Below are 16,982 nucleotides of genomic sequence, written 5' to 3' on the forward strand. Positions count from 1 at the left end.
CATGCACCCCTCCCCTTCCTTTGTGAAGAAGGATATGGCTGAAAGTTCTGTGTGTTGCAGTCTTTTCGTTGTGCCTCTCTGCTACTTAATGTGTCATCTTTACAGTGGGTAATAATCTTTCCTTTTTGTAATTTTTGATATTCCAACCTGCACATAAGAAATTATCATCATAGCATGTGGATGGGCCACAGCAATCTTTGGCAGTCACACTTCTATTAATTTATGTTTTCAGTTTGTTCATATCACTTGCTTCACACATTAGGCGTATAAAACTAACAACTTTCAACCTAACATAGACCTCAGGTTAAGTTACAGATCAGTATCGCGACAATCAATATCTCTTATTTCATATTAAAGCCTTAATGACTATTTCTACATTACAAGTAAGTGCAAAAGTATTACTTATATCAATCATGTGAGCAGTTCATATTTTCTGGCATACAGGTGTCATCCCATTTGCTGTCTCCAACCTCAAATAATGATCTACTCTACACTGCACAAAGAGCAGCAGTGGGCAGTAAACTTCAGCCCAAATTACAGCAACATTTCCAACACATTAGTCCAAATATAGCAAGGAATTACTGTAATTCCATTCACTTTTACTTTGTGGCATATGCTAAAAATTGCTGTAGGATTCAGGTTTGAGAATACTAATGAAACATTACATACAGTTTTAATTTAACTTGTACAAATTCATAGATCTTCTTTATTAAATGTCATTATTTTTAACAGTGCAAACAGTAATACAATTTACAGAGGTCCAGAATAGACACAAAATGAACAAACTTTTTCAGAGATCATTTACTGGGAACCATCAGCCTGCAAAAATACATAGTGAATGATGTTATATTTTAGTCATATCAAACATTAAAAAGTTAACAAAGGTATGTTAGCTTCACTCACCAAGGTTCATCAACTAAAATCTGCCAGAACATCCAAAACATTTAGTTATAAAATAAATAGCAAAATGTTGGACTTTTAATCTCTTCATAGTGTTATAACACACACGATGCTAATAGCAGTTATGCGACACTACTGAAATGTCACTCAGTTTTAAGTATTGGCGAGTTTGTAGTCTTGCATGTTAACACATGAGAACACTTGTCCTATACAATTCAAAGTGGTTGACAAACAAAATATTCATCAACACTAAGTCTACAAACATCACTTTTTACTTTCCGTTTTGCTATCTTCCTTGCTCTTCTCATCTTTCTTATCCTTGTCTTTCACATCATCTTTCTTACCTTCCTTCTTTTCTGCATCTCTGTTGGTTAGCTTATTGTTGATAAGATTGTGAAGTGCTATGATTGAACGTATTAGAGCTGCAAGATATACAACTAACATCTGATCATTTGTCTTCACATATAAAGAATTCACAAAATTTCCGTGGCTTATGTCTGGAAGCAAATTGAAAATGTCTTGTAACTGGTAGACTATCTGGTGATTAATTGGGAGAGTCCCCTGAACAACCTGTGGGAGGGAAAATGTACATGAGATTAAATCAATAATTTCTAAAAATGTTAAAACCTAACAAAGAAATGGGTCTATACGACGGTACGGCTATATTACATGGCTAGATAAAAGATCAACTCACCAAATGGTGGCAAGGGAAAACACATACAAAAGATACAGAAATGGACAAGCTTTCAAAGCCAATGGCTCCTTCCAACAGACAGGTTAAAGGGAAAGGTAGAAGGATGAGAAAACAGAACTGGCGAGGCTTAGGAAACAGGGAGAGTTACATACATTATTAGGCATCAATTTTAGTGATTTTATGAACAATACATGGAAATACCAACTTTGAAAGAAAATACGAACTGAACGGTAATCGTGATGGATCAAAAAGAGAATAATAAGTCCTGTACAAAAGGTGTTGCACAAGTTTACATATAGATAAAGGTTAAACTTAATAATAATAATAATAATAATAATAATAATAATAATTTTGTTGTTTAAATAATGTGAATTGTAATTATGAATTAATATGAAAATTTTATTATAATGCTGAAAAATCCAGGATGGAATGCAACAACATAATGAAAAGGATAGTTGCTACTCACCGTGTGTGTGTGTGTGTGTGTGTGTGTGTGTGTGTACTGTCTATTTTTGACAAATGTCTTGTTGACCGAAAGCTAACTTTCTGACAGTCTTTATGTCGTGCCTTTCTGCGACTCAGCATCTGTGCTATTGAGTAGCAACTATCTTTTTCATTACATTGCTATTATAATGTTGCACATGTTTACAGGGCATCAGGAGCCTCCAGCCTCTCTGAATTAACAAAGAATGGATAAAGTTGGAATATGTTCTTACAGCATCAAAGTTTGTTGTAAGGAAAACAGCCAGCCATTATATACAATTACTAATTTTTAAAAAGTGCAAAAATGCTGATCCCTTATTCTTTTGTAGCTTGTACCCAGGATCAGATTTATTTATTTATTTATTTATTTATTTAGAACAGCAGAGTTTTTGGTTTGGAGTTGACAAGGTGTGTTGATCAGCAAGGTATGTAATCTAATCAGTAATAGAGAAGTGTTTTCCTTGGAGTACAGCTGGAAACAGATTTCTGTACTCAGTAGTCTAGTTCAAATTAATGTATTTTTCAGTTTCTTTTGTTTCTCCAAGATTATGGGAGAAGAGAGAAAATCATTACTTATAACAGCAATATCAAATCTGGGCAATGGAATACCATACTGATGAGGAAATAGTGATCATCGGTTACCACAAAGTTAACTACATCTTCAATAGGCCTGGATGTGTGTTTAAGGGAAAGTTATTCAGTAAAAAATTGTATAAATCACTATCCAGAATTGGTAGCTAATCCTTAGGCAGCACTGTATGTATGAGAATGGTGGTTGCTTTTTCTTTTGGTATTGTGGTAGTAGGTGAACAAGTGCTAAAGTAGACTTGGTGGTATTTGGATGGCAAAATGGTTGCTATTGTTAATGTTTGCCGAATTGTCTGAGATGTGGTAGGCAGTGTCCAATACTGAACCCCATACACAAAAATCTTTTCAATTTGCAAGTACATACTTTGGAACCATAGGAAGCCACAAACAATAGTACTTACTACTTAAAAAAAGACTGCTTTGAGCATGCACCATGATTTTTACCCAATTAATTGGAGATACCAACAAGTTGTGAGACATCGACACCAGAAGTTGATGTGTTTTTGCTTCAGTATTTAAGAAATAGGGTAAAACTGGTCTTGGCAAAAACTACTTTTATTTGTTATTTTTAGGAAAGGCCAAGAATAGTTTAAGTTGGGGAATACTGTAGTATTCAAGTGTACGTGCAGAAGGTGGGAAAAAAGTTACATTTAAAAATACTTTCTTTTGTTGTATGCCCCAAAGCAGGTTTGAAACAGATTACCAAGAGAAATAAGCCAAAAATATATTTTTATTTCCTATTTACAGCCTACAAGGAAAACATCATATTTACTTAATGGAGAGTTGTACAAGGAATAATTTAATACCAAAACCATAGGAAGAATAATTATGCAGTCAGGTGCATGTTAAAAATAATTACGTAGTGGAAAGATTTTTCTGTAACAAAAAGAAATTACTTTATAAATTACCAAATAAAATTATTGAGTAGAAACTGGCATAGACCAAATGACCTCTGATCAAAATAACGTCGCTGGTTTTCTGCTAAAGTTTGACGGACAAAAGAGGGGTGAAAACTGGACAAAAAAAACTCTTTAGCTTAAGGAAGAACGAAATATTAATTGATCAATTGGTTTGGAAGTACTGAGTAGAAAACATTTGTCGGAATGAACAGTTATGAACAAAGCGACAGTTTAAAAAAAGCAAACTACACTACATTTTTAAGAAAACATGAGGCATATTTAAAGTGACAAGTGGTTTATTCAAACAAATTGCGAATTCAAACATATTATTCTGTGGGTGTCAAGACTATTGTAAAACAAAAGTGTCCGTCTAAATCTGTCGTGCTGTGTTAGATGCTTATGTACAGATGAGTAGTATGTGGCAAAGCTCCATTTTTAAGGATACTGTAGTGTATGCTTGTACAGCCTACACTCCCTGTTTCTCCAGCATAAACATGGCGGTGCTGTCACTCTTGCCAGGTCTTCGGGTTGGTTTGCTAGGTAATACTTTTAGTAGTAGTAGTAGTAGTAGTAGTAGTAATGGCGGCGGTGGCAGCAGCATTACTTAAGTTAAAACAACAGCTTGCATCAAGAAAAGCCCTTTATATCTGAGACATTTTTTCTTGAAATTTGTTCTCAAAACCAAAAAGTATGGAAGCAAAGTAAAAGGCAGTGTAGTGTGTATTTACTATTAGTAAAGCCACTGACACTGTAAAATCAATTGAAACAGTGTTCCTTGATCAGACCTTACGCATCACTGTTTGTTATACTATGACAAATATTTGATCAAATGTCGGGAACGAGTTAAAAGAAACGCCATGAGCTGAACTGGCTGATCTGGAGCCATCAACAGTGGATTGCCAAGTGTGAAAAGAAAGAAATACAATGAGGAAACTGGCTGAATGGAGATGGCACTATAGATAAATAGTCCAAAGAATGGTCTGCAGAGTGATAACGTGAGACAGCAATGGTACGTTATGACAATGAAACAATAGCGAAGCAAATGCACCACTTAGTCCCATATCAGTGCATGGTGGTAATTTTAGTACTGCTATAACTGGCTGGTGAAATACAGTGGGCAGCACCACAACAGGCACTAGTAGTGCTTATGGCTGTAACAGTTCAGCCTAGTTGCCAATGTAAAATTTCCATGCTTTCCAATGGGCTTTTTCAAAGTTGTCGGGCAAGAGTATCATATCTGCCCCCTTGAATGGGTGTGTACAATTGGATGTGTCATGGGCAATGTTTCACAAGGTGAACTGGTGGTACAGATAGTGTCTTGCACTTAAATCCACAGACTGGAGCAAGGAAGTGGGAAAGTCTGACATTATGCTTGGATGTGGTGATGCTGGTGTTGTTGACTGTGATAACAGAATGCAAAGAGATCTCCATGTCTGTGTCCAATGAAAAAGTCTCTGGTTTTCCTAGGCACAAGTCAAATCTATGAAGTCATGGGACTGGCAATGGTGGGCTTTCTGGTTAGGATGTATCACTGTTGGTGGCAAGCATGGATAGAGTTGATTTGTATGACGATGTTCCAAACAACCCTTCAATGTCTGAACTGACATCATGGACTGGCCAAGAGCATTCACCAGAATTACTGGTGTTGTAATGTGGCAGATTCAGACACATCACAATAAAGAGATCAATTCTTTGCCTTGGAAACTACATTAGCCACATTTTGGTTTACAGTCAAACATGAAAGTTTATGAAACTTCCGGGCAGATTAAAACTGTGTGCCCGACCGAGACTCGAACTCGGGAGCACTTGCCCGCGAAAGGCAAAGGTCCCGAGTTCGAGTCTCGGTCGGGCACACAGTTTTAATCTGCCGGGAAGTTTCATATCAGCGCACACTCCGCTGCACAGTGAAAATCTCATTCTATGAAAGTTTATGTTTTTGCCCTTTACTTACGATGTTTAATTATGAATGTAACAGTTTATTATTATTCAGATACTCTTTAGGTGAAAATTTAAGGACTAAAAATGAATGCATATTTGTATTTTCTGATTCAAAAGTAATTTGAAACAATTTTTACACTAAAAGTAACTAAATTATGATATACAGGATGACACGTATAGAAGTAAATCTTATCATTTCATATTTACACTCAACATATACATCTGTAATTAGAAATACTATTTCTGATTATAACTGTTTCTTTTCTGAAGCAAACATCACATATTTCATGACTATGTAATTAATCTGTGTGTACTGATTATATTGTTCATTAACGTGTAACACAGTTTAATGTAAAATGTGCTATTGTGTTTCATTAAAATTTTTAAATGTATAAACGTTTGTAAAGAACTGTCATTGTTACCTTTATGAAACTGTCATTGTTACCTTAATGAATAACCAGGTGCCTGAGCCCAAGCAAATTAGTACAAGTTATTACATGTGGAGTTAGTACAATTGAGTTGGTATGGGAGTGTGTTAGTTCAAGTTATTTCAGTTAAGTAGCATGTGGAGCAAGTTTGATTGTCAGGACTGATATTCCTGAGGGATGTTAGAATTTAATACAGCCTGAAAACAGACAAAATTCAGTCTACATACTTTGTTAAAGTGCATGTATGACATCCTGTAAATTCTATCTTAATTTATCTGCACTGAAGAAAAATTTTAACAGTCACCCCAACTACAAAACAAAAGACAAAGCTAAGTAATCATCCGCTACTATTTACAACAGTACTGGCAAAAAAGTTTAACTAATTTGAAGCAAAACACAAAATTCACATTTAATCCTTAATTTATCTCACCATTTTGTAGCAGACTGTTACAGTGTCTGTACGTCTTTCTCCACAGGAGTGCGCCCATACTACTGTTCCCAGTGAGCAGCACCCTGACTGCCAGGTCCCGGTTCCTGGTGCCAGGAGATGGAAAAACGTTTGTGGTAATCTCCCACAGAGGAGTTCCACAAGACTCTAGTCCTGGGTGGTTCTTGTCCTGTACATACTCAGGTACAGTATCAGTTCTGCTGTTGTGGTGGAGATGTTGGTGATAGTGGTGGTAGTTCCCACTGCTTTCAATATTCGCTGCTTAAATGTTTGCACCATATGCTCTGCTTTGCAACTGGAGGGTGGGTGAAATGGCCAACTAATTGATGTCCTCAATTGTCTGAAACCTACTGTCCAATATTATAGTTCAGGCAAGGCCTTCGATAACTAGAATCTGAACTAAGAGAGATTGTGGCTGACTGCATACTTAACATATATGAGCATTAAGCCCACAAATCGGACAACAAAGTCCAAATAAATGCGGTCTGAGGTTAGTTGGAGGGATGTGATGTTGAGGACATGCAACTGGTGGTGGTGCAGTCCGGAGGTTGGCAGTGGGGGAGGGGATCAGTAAGCAAAACATTGGGGACAGGGATGCTGCCTGATGCTGAGCCCACGCCGAGCAGCTTCACACCATTGTTTCCAAGTCCCTGTTTAAGTTTGGCCAGTAAGAGTGTCATATCACTAGAACTTTCATCCACGACATTCCCTAGTGGCCACGAAGTAGTTGTAAAACCTGTAGCCAAAGGATGCTGCGGTTACAACACAGTGGTACCAGGTCTGGAGCTCTTGATTTGTGTTTGAAATGTATGTGGGGCCACCCGTGGAGTACATAATGCATGGCTTATGGTAAGATTGAGTCGGGGTGTGTGACTGCAGCAACTGATGCAGCTGTTAAGAAAATTCTTCCAAGGTCTGTCCTTTCTGCATCAATGTGGAAACATAATACTTTCTGGTCCCACAGGAAGGCGAGATAGAGAGTTCCCATGTGTGTACTGTGCTGTAGGCTTTTACCTAATTGTATAATTGTACCACGTAGTGTTGGAGGCATAGTGCTGTTCAGTTTAGAAGACTGGAAGTCAATAGCGCTACCAGTAGTTTACGGTCCATGATCATAATGAACTTAGTCCCAAACAGGTATACATGGAACTACTACACTGTAAGGACAATCACTAACATATCTTTTTCTACCTGTGAGTAGTGTACCAGCATCTTTGACAGAAAGGTGATGGGTTGTTCAGTACAGTCATTGTCTGATATGTGCCACCATTGCACCAATGCCATATGGAGTGGCCTCTGCAGTGTGAACCAGTCAACACAATGGCGAAAATGGTGCAAGGTTGCTAAGTGCAGAGTATGCTTTAACTGTGTGAAGACATGTTCACAAGCAGCAATCGTGTGTACTGAAAAAGTTTCTTCTGCAACTGGTTTAGCAGTTGCATGATATGGGCCACTTGTGGGAAGGACTTTGAATAAAGTTCATTTAGAGTGCAGGTGACGGGAGTGATAACTGCTACACTGCAATAGGGTACCTGTTTAGCAAGTGCCTGAGGTATTCAACTTGCTCTCCGAAAGACTAACTTTTGTCTAAGTAGCCCTTCAGCAATGTATCACGTAATGTAATAAATAGTGTGCAAAATGCTTCATAGGTGTTCTTAGCATGTAGCTCCTGTGACAATTAAGTTGTTCAGATGGTTTGTGCAGACACAAATGGACAAGGTTAATTGTTCCAGGTATCTCTCAGATATTGCACGAGTGGAAGATATCCCGAAAGTCAAGTGTTAGCACAAACAGGAGGGGGTATGAACAACTATGATGTTTTGTGTTTCCTCATCTATTTGAACTTGCAAATATTTGTCTGCTAGGTCAATCTTAGGAAACTATTCTCCTTTGAAAAGCCCTGTGAGGTCTTCCGGATGTGGTAAGGTGTAGGTTTCTACTTGTGCCTGAGCACTGACTGTCAATTTAGAGCCACCACATAGCCGAAGGGAGCCACCGAGTTTCTTACCTATAAACAGGAACGTGGCCCCAGTGCTTGTTTTAACAGCAATCACCCCAGCCCTGTGGACTTGACAGAGTTCCTGCCTAAAAGCCGTTCATATGGAGACTGGAATGGGCCATGTTGCATCTAGGTATCTAAGCCTGGAAATCTGTGGCACACCCCTGGCCAGATTTTAATAGAGGCACAAATGCAGCTTACAGGTTGTCATGTTCATGGAGAGTACCACATCAGAGGCAACATGTACTTCCTCATTGATGGAGAACGCAAACTACATCCAGACCGAAATTGTTTCTGGTTGCATGTTTATTGAGAACAAATAGTGCTTGCAGGTTGAGCTGGTTTGAATTGACTCTAGATGAAAACAGAACTGTCACCATGTACTTCCAACTTACAGGAGTGTGGGGTTAATCCTCGAGAACCTAGTCGAGCAGGCATTTGTAGGACTACCAACAAAACTGTAACCATCTGGTAACCTATGTCTTTGTTCATTCTGTGACATTTCCATAGAGCTCGTTCATGAAAGGATAGCCTGGTGGGTACTACTGCCTTGAAGTTTAGACATTGTTCCTTGAAGCATGTAAGGAACTAACTCTGACTGCTCTGACTATTTATGGTGACTGGCTTTTCCACAAAGGGTGCAGTGTACCCAACTATCCAGACATTATGCAGATGGGTGAGCCGTGAGGCAGTCTAGGGATGACTGAAGTCCCCATTTGCTAACAGGGCACAACTGGTTTTTCAGAAGCAACTAATAAATCTGATACTGATGAATCATGGTGTCCTGTCTTTGAAGTAATTTATTGGCATTTTACATTCCTGGGGAACAGTGTGTTATAAGGACTGTTGATACTTTGAGCCCGGCCATGACGAACTCATTTTCGGCTTGTGCAATTTCAAACAAGTGTGAAATTGTCAAAATATCTTCCAATTATAGGTCATCTAGTTTATAAATCAGTCAACCAGAAACAATATGAATGTCCAGGTTATTTGAGCTATTGATAAAGTTCGAGTCACAATGTGACCACAGGGAATCTCTGCAAACAATAATTACAAACTAACACGCACATTTCCTCGAACTTGAGACCACCTGGATTTGAGAGAGAAGACGATGTCTTAAGAAAGAAAAACATCTCTGGGAAGCTAAAGACAAAGAAAGTGACAATTACAGACTGTCATCAGCAACATGAAAGGCAGTAAAACGATGTTCCAGTGACTATAAATGTGTGTCCCAATCTTCTTTAGTGTCGTGAAATGTTGGAAAATGAGAATGTTTGGCTCTCCACCTGTTAAGTGCCCACTGCCTGTATTGTGTGGGTACCCTGTATCTGCTGCTAATCCTTCACTAGCTAGATTTTTTTGATGGGGCAACTCATTTTGCTGCTGATATTGTTGCTGAAACTACTGTTGGAATTATTATTGTAATTGCTGCTGCAGTTACAGTCACTGCTGTTCCAAGAGTTTCACATGCCTTGTTTCTGTGGCACTCTGTTAACCTTTTACCTTGTCACCAATTATTGCTACAGATTCGACCAAATGTCTGAACAACTTAAAAGAAACCCACTGAGGCTGGACTGACCAATCTTGGGACATCAGCAGTGGATCACAAACAAACAATGAGGAAAATGGACACTTGCTGATGGTACTATAGATGAAATCCAATAACAGAAAACCAATGGTGTGTTACGATAATGAAATGATAGCAACACAAAAACACCACTGAGACCCATGTCACTGCTTGGCAGAACTTAATAGGGTGACTGTGAGCTTCAATTGGCCAGAAGATGGTGTGTGGCGTCGTGACAGGACATGCTAGCGCCTGTGGTTGTAGCAGCTCTGCCTAGAGGCCTAGGTAGAGTTCAATGATCTCTGATGGGTTTTCAATGTCAGTGGGCCAGGACACCAGAGGTTCTGAGGAACAATGGTTCACCCTTTCAGATGAATGATTTTTTATAATGTATTTCACACTTATACACAAACTTCTATAACAACAACAAGTGACAAACAAATATCAATCAAGTTCCAAATAATGAGATACAACTAAGAAACAGAGGCCCAGAGGACAACTACTACAGTTGAGATTTAAATTTACTATGAAGAAGGAAAACCCATATGAGAGAACCCCACACATACGTAACAAGAAAAAAATTAAGACAAGTTGGTGAAAAAGTTTTGCTTTTTGACACATCAAATAGATCAAGTGACATTTGCAAGGTCAAGCCTGGTAGTTAGGAAAAGCCTGCTAGTCAGGAAACATGGAGTTAGTGTGATGCTACAAATCTAAAGCAAAGACGATATAGTCACAGTTTGATAAAATTTAGGCACACATACCTGGGTTAGGTAATTACGTATCTCTCTCAACTGAGAGTGTAGTCCCTTTAGTCCAAGGAGCTGATTAGTAATTCGCTGTGAAAGTGTGCCCACGGTGGTATCTTTAATGTCTCTTAACAAATGTTCCACACCAACTTCTTCAGCTTCCTCTGCACCTATTTCACTTGGAACATGCTCAAATGTTTTGGATGTTGGAGAACCATCCTTGAAAGAAACGTTAATAAAATATTAATATTATTGCATCAGACAGTTTTCCACACTATAATTGCTATGCTACTTAAAATTAAGAACAATAATCTGGTCTGAATCATGTAGAATATGATGCTTACTATTAAACATACAATGTTTATAGCTAGTCAAAATAGATACAATACACAAGATATTGAAAGTGAGCGAAATGTTGAGTATGGGGTTATGCTAAGAAAGGACAGTGGAAATTTACATGATAACACAACAGAAGTCCCTATACACGGCATGCAATAAGAAAGAACAAGATGAATGAAGTAAGAGTTTAATGTCTCCTCAATTTCACTGCAGATGAAGCATAAGCTCATAATGGACAAGGATATGAAAGGAAATTGGCAATGGCCTTGTCAAAGGTATCGTCCCACATCTGCCTTCAGTGATTTGAGTACTACATTAATTATATTGTATCTATAAACTTTCTTCCATTATGTTAAGCTTTGTAATATGTTTACATATTCAACTGCTCTTCAGAATAAACAAGTACTTTAACTGAACTACCACCAAAATGTACATGTTAATGAAGTGAATTTTATCACTGCTGACGGTTAGCACATCTTCAGCTACAGCAGATTCCTTCAATAACTGTGTACACAAAACAGAAGGCAGACTATACCATCCTGGGTCACCAAGACCATGTAATCTGTTGTTCATTTTCCTCTGCCTACATGCTATATTCAATTTTATCATTTGTAATGGGTGAATTCTTTTACACATTTGCATGTATCAGCCTGGTTTATAATATTTCAAAATATTACTGAGTTCCAAATGTTGGACAGTCACAGCAATATTTCTTTCTCATTTAACTTCATAATGTAGATAGAAATAAGATCATAATAGATATTATTCCATTATAAAAAAGTGTCTAATGCTACACAAAGTGGAACATGGTAACTGTTAATTCGCCTGATAATGTTACTTTTACTTTCTTTCTTCTGATGTTTATGGATAAAGTATTACAAGAAAAATGTGGTGTATTATATAACCTCATTTTATGAGAGGGCAATAACATACTCAAACTGGGGCTGAAGAATACTTCACATAAAATTTATATCAATGATTTCTTCTGTGACGTAAGTATATCAGTAATAACAATAAATCATTATATACATATGTTTCTAACTGTATTAATATTAAATTTATATTCCCTGAAACATATCACTTCATACTTTAGTGTTCCTACTTACATCATGAACCTCTTCAATAGCACGGTATGCTTCTGTTGGGAGACCCAGATCTTTTGGCTTTGCATCAATTATCACTAGGACTGAATTTGGGCAGTAACGCCGAATGAGTTCATTGATTGCAACATCATTTCTATGTAGCTTGGGTCCAGTATGGTACCACCCAACAATCTTCTCCCTAGCTGTAAAGAGATTTAGAAAAATAAAATTTGTCATGTAAATATTGGTTGACTGCTTATTTAATTAACCAAATTTTTGAACAAAGCAAAAGCTTGTTTAATACAGGAATGTTCTTCAATGCCAATAGCTCTTTTCCTTGGACTTTCAAGATGTTAATGCAGCCAGTACACAATCACACAAGCTTGTCACTTTTTTCTATCCACAAGTTTGTCAAACAAGCCTGTATATGTAACAACAAAGTTTGTCAATTTAACTTCATTTTTGAAACAAATATTTTGACAGTAGTTGGAATGGCCACTAATCCAGACAAAACATTTCTTGTGGTGACTTTAGTACCTCGTATAAAAAAGAAAACCATGAAAAATTGAAGTTGAGAGAGAAATATACCCACAAAAAATGCCAAAGAAAAAATTACACTCAGAACATGATTATGACATCAATTTTCTCCAAATGTACAGTCAAAGTTTTAACAATTGAGTCACCTTGTCCTCACATTGAAAAAGACAACGTAAGTACGGTCTTCCACTTGGTCTTCTAATGACAGCTCATTGAAGTACGACAGTGTGGGAACATAGACATAATTTGTGGAAGAACCATAGAGCTCTGATTTTTTATTTTATTGCACTTCCACTTTAATGCTGTGCATAGGATATTAATTTTCTTCTTGACCTTTTCCTGTGTAATATATGGCCGGGAAGGATGCAACACCTCAATCATTTTGGTAACTGCCAGTGCTATATTGTTTTTATGTTGATTGCAGTTTCCATAGTTGTGGAAACTTATGATACTGTGAGATAAACTGTAATAAAACTCTTCTTTGCTAACCATGCATGGCAAAACATCAAAACAAGCAATGTCCACCATCATGCCAAATCTGCTTTCAATTGAAATTTCTCTCAAACATGCTCTATGTTTGACAAACATGTCAAATAGTGCCATACATAGTCAAATATTTGACAAACCTATTAAAAGTTTATGAATTGTTATGATAGTGAACAGGGTGCTTAACACACTACAAACCCTTCAAGCTACTTTGCCACTAATGCCACATGAGGATTTGTTGAACAAAATTTCAAATTAAAAACACTAGATTACTGACAAATTACCTGTAAACACACACACACACACACACACACACACACACACACACACACACACAGAGAGAGAGAGAACAGCGAGAGCGAGAGAGAGAGAGAGAGAGAGAGAGAGAGAGAGAGAAAATGCCGTAGCTATTTATATATGATTTTGGAGACGTACCAATTGATTCAACCTCATTTTGTACCCAAGTGGCTTAATAAGCCATCTGAAGACCACGTTCCAATTTCAATCCTTCATTCTTTGTTCCTTTCTTTTCTAGCAGCATGCTTTCATCTGTTTGCTGTGTTTCTTCTTTTTGTCTTCATGCCATTTTGAACCAGTCTTTTTGCAGTCCTTCCATTTTCAATAATTTTTCCCAAAAGTCTTCTCTTGTTTATGTCTCCTGTTTTTATACTGCTTCTTTCTAAATCCTTTTTTCGTTCACTTACCACACTTCTTGTGGACTTCTTACCTTACAAGTATTTGACAATCTTACTAGTTAATCTACTGCCTTGCATTCAAAATAAATGTCAAAAGAACATGAGTCTTCTTTTTCTCATTATGTATGAAATATTTTCTATATTTTGGTATATGTCAGCATTACTTCATAATTTCCAACCTTTTGCTGTGTTTTGTGGTCCTAATCTTTCCTTATAAACTGCCTTTCTAGTACTCCTAATTTATCTAAGTTATAGTGTAATGTCAGGCATTCACTTGCACATAGGCATTCTGGCTTCACTACTGTGCTGTTACACCTAATTTTTGTATTTTTGGATTGTAGAGGTCTTTGGTGACACCACATGTTTTCCCACTTTATGTAACTTTCCCTCTATCGCAGATTTTCCAAAGCATTTTCTTGGATTATCTCCCCTAGATACTTGATTTTTTATTTGCCAGTGTGTTTCCAGAAATTTTGGAACATCCTTAATGTTTGTTAATTTTTTTCAGCAGAAACTCTTAAGCAAGTTCTGCTGGCTATTTCTTCCAGGAAATTTATTTATGTTATAGCAGATGCCACATTTTTGGATAGTATAGAAAAATCATCTGGAAATGCAAGAGTTCGATCTTTTCGCGTCCTCTTCCTAACCTTATTGGCAAAATGTTGAGTTCAATAGGATTTTCATCCATTTTTTCACTGTTTTCTCTAAAACACCATTAAAAAGAACTGGAGGTAGGTTGTCACATTGTATAACACCTGTTTCTATTTTGAAAGACTGAAATTTCTCCGATGAATTTTACTTTACATACTGTATCTGCAGGGGTTTCAGAATTAGGTTTGCCAGTTTAAACTTTACGCCAAATTCTCAAACTATTTTATCGATAGTTTCTGTGTCATCAGACTCAAAAGCCTTTTGGAAATCCACAAACATACCTACAATGTCCTTTGAATTAAGTAATTTGTGGTGAATTACTGACCTGAGATTAAATATTTGTTCTGAGCATGACTTTCCCTCCCTAAAACCACCTTGATATTCACCTAAATGACTGTCTAGAGCTGTGTCTATTCTGCTTAATAAAATATTGGAAAATACCTTATATGCCACTGGCAGTAAAAAGATCCCTCTGTAGTTGTTTACATCCTGTATATTATCTCTTTTGGGGGTATCAAGGCAACTTTCCATTCCTCTGGGATTTTTTCTGTTTTCCATATTTCATCAAAGAGTAAATTTAATTCATTTGCTTTATTTGGCAAGGACCACTTTAAAAGTTCAACTGTCATAGAATTTCTCCACTAGCTTTGTTGTTTTAGAGGCTTTTAATTATTTCAAATTATTCTATAGTTGGTGGTAAACTGCCTTCCAAATTTTCATTAATATCTGAGAATTCCAATTTATGACTTGGTTCAGGACAGTTCAGAAGGTGACGAAAATATTTTGCTAGTATTTTACAATTTTCAGTATTGCTTAACCCACTTCTGCCCTTCTCTTTTTTGAAACAGACATCTAGAGTTTGGTACCCTTGACCAAGTTTTTGTCTATTTCCAAAAGTTTCTCCTTTTCAATGCTCGTTTGGTATTTCTTTATTTTTGTTTTAATGGAAGCTGCACTTTTTGCAACTGAATATGCAATTGTAATGCAGCCCCTAGATGGTCAATAATACTGACAATATTTCTTAGATTCACAATAATATTGACTATCTAGGAGTGAGACAGAGGCTGTGCAAAAAATATTGAGAATATCAAAAAGTTTGGAAAACGATTGTGCAGCCTCGAAATATTGTGCAGGCTGCAGCAGTACTGACAATATCCTTGACAGTCTCTCACATGCTACACAAACCACGGAGATTACATTAAACTATGTTAGGTTTATTGTAATGTGGAAAATGAGTACAAAACAAGTGCATCATTATTAGAGTGCATCAAAATGTATAAATAACTGCCAGCAGTCTGGAAGGTTAGGGCAGATGAGTACAAAAACTGAAGACTTATGAATGGCGAATCGTTTGATTAGTTGCTCAGAAAATGTAAGGAATGGTTATGAAGAAAGATTTTTTAAAAAAATAAATTAATGAAAAGTTATGAATGAAAGTATATGTAGACAGTTATCTCTGTGTATAATTTGGTGCACGTCTCAAATAGTCTAGGGTGAAACTGCACTTGTTATTTCAAGTCTTCGGAAGAATTGCCAGCAGCAAGGTATTGTAGCAAAATAGATAAGCACCGACTTTGTGGAACTGTGTAACTCTGTGTGTTTTCTGATGGAATATGAGCATCCACAGAAATTTAATAGGGGGACAAGCACCTAATTATGTTGTTGTTGTTGTTGTTGTTGTTGTTGTGGTCTTCAGTCCTGAGACTGGTTTGATGCAGCTCTATCCTGTGCAAGCTGCTTCATTCCCAGTACTTACTGTGACCTACGTCCTGAATCTGCTTAGTGTATTCACCTCTTGGTCTCCCTCTACAATTTTTACCCCCCACACTGCCCTCCAATGCTAAATTGGTGATCCCTTGATGCCTCAGAACATGTCCTGCCAATCGATCCTTTCTTCTTGTCAAGTTTTGCCACAAACTCCTCTTCTCCCCAATTTTATTTAATACCTCCTCATTAGTTATGTGATCTACCCATCTAATCTTCAGCATTCTTATGTAGCACCACATTACAGAAGCTTCTATTCTCTTCTTGTCCAAACTATTTATCGTCCATGTTTCACTTCCATACATGGCTACACTCCATACAAATACTTTCAGAAACGACTTCCTGACACACAAATCTATACTCCATGTTAACAAATTTCTCTTCCTGAGAAACTCTTTCCTTGCCACTGCCAGTCTACATTTTATATCCTCTCTACTTCGACCATCATCAGTTATTTTGCTCCCCAAATAGCAAAACTCCTTTACTACTTTAAGCGTCTCATTTCCTAATCTAATTCCGTCAGCGTCACCCGACTTAATTTGACTAGATTCCATTACCCTCGTTTTGCTTTTGTTGATGTTCATCTTATATGTCCATCTTATACGTCCATTCCGTTCAACTGCTCTTCCAAGTCCTTTGCTGTCTCTGACAGAATTACAATGTCATCGGCGAACCTTACAGTTTTTATTTCTTCTCCATGGATTTTAATACCTACTCCGAATTTTTCTTTCGTTT

General features: G+C 37.2%; 1 protein-coding gene across 1 annotated transcript in view; it reads right to left on the minus strand.

The window, feature by feature from the left end:
* Positions 1-692: 692 nt before the first annotated feature.
* The window catches only part of LOC126458552 (26S proteasome non-ATPase regulatory subunit 7), a 64,343-nt gene continuing 48,053 nt past the window's right edge, over positions 693-16,982 (minus strand). The window contains exons 3-5 of the mRNA XM_050095672.1: positions 12,139-12,317; positions 10,709-10,912; positions 693-1,470 (exon numbers count right to left, since the gene is read on the minus strand). Coding sequence (XP_049951629.1) covers positions 1,165-1,470; positions 10,709-10,912; positions 12,139-12,317 — 689 coding nt within the window. The 3' untranslated portion in view covers positions 693-1,164. The remainder of the gene's footprint in view (positions 1,471-10,708; positions 10,913-12,138; positions 12,318-16,982) is intronic.

Source organism: Schistocerca serialis, chromosome 2 (genome assembly GCF_023864345.2).
Source record: "Schistocerca serialis cubense isolate TAMUIC-IGC-003099 chromosome 2, iqSchSeri2.2, whole genome shotgun sequence".
Lineage (NCBI taxonomy): Eukaryota > Metazoa > Arthropoda > Insecta > Orthoptera > Acrididae > Schistocerca > Schistocerca serialis.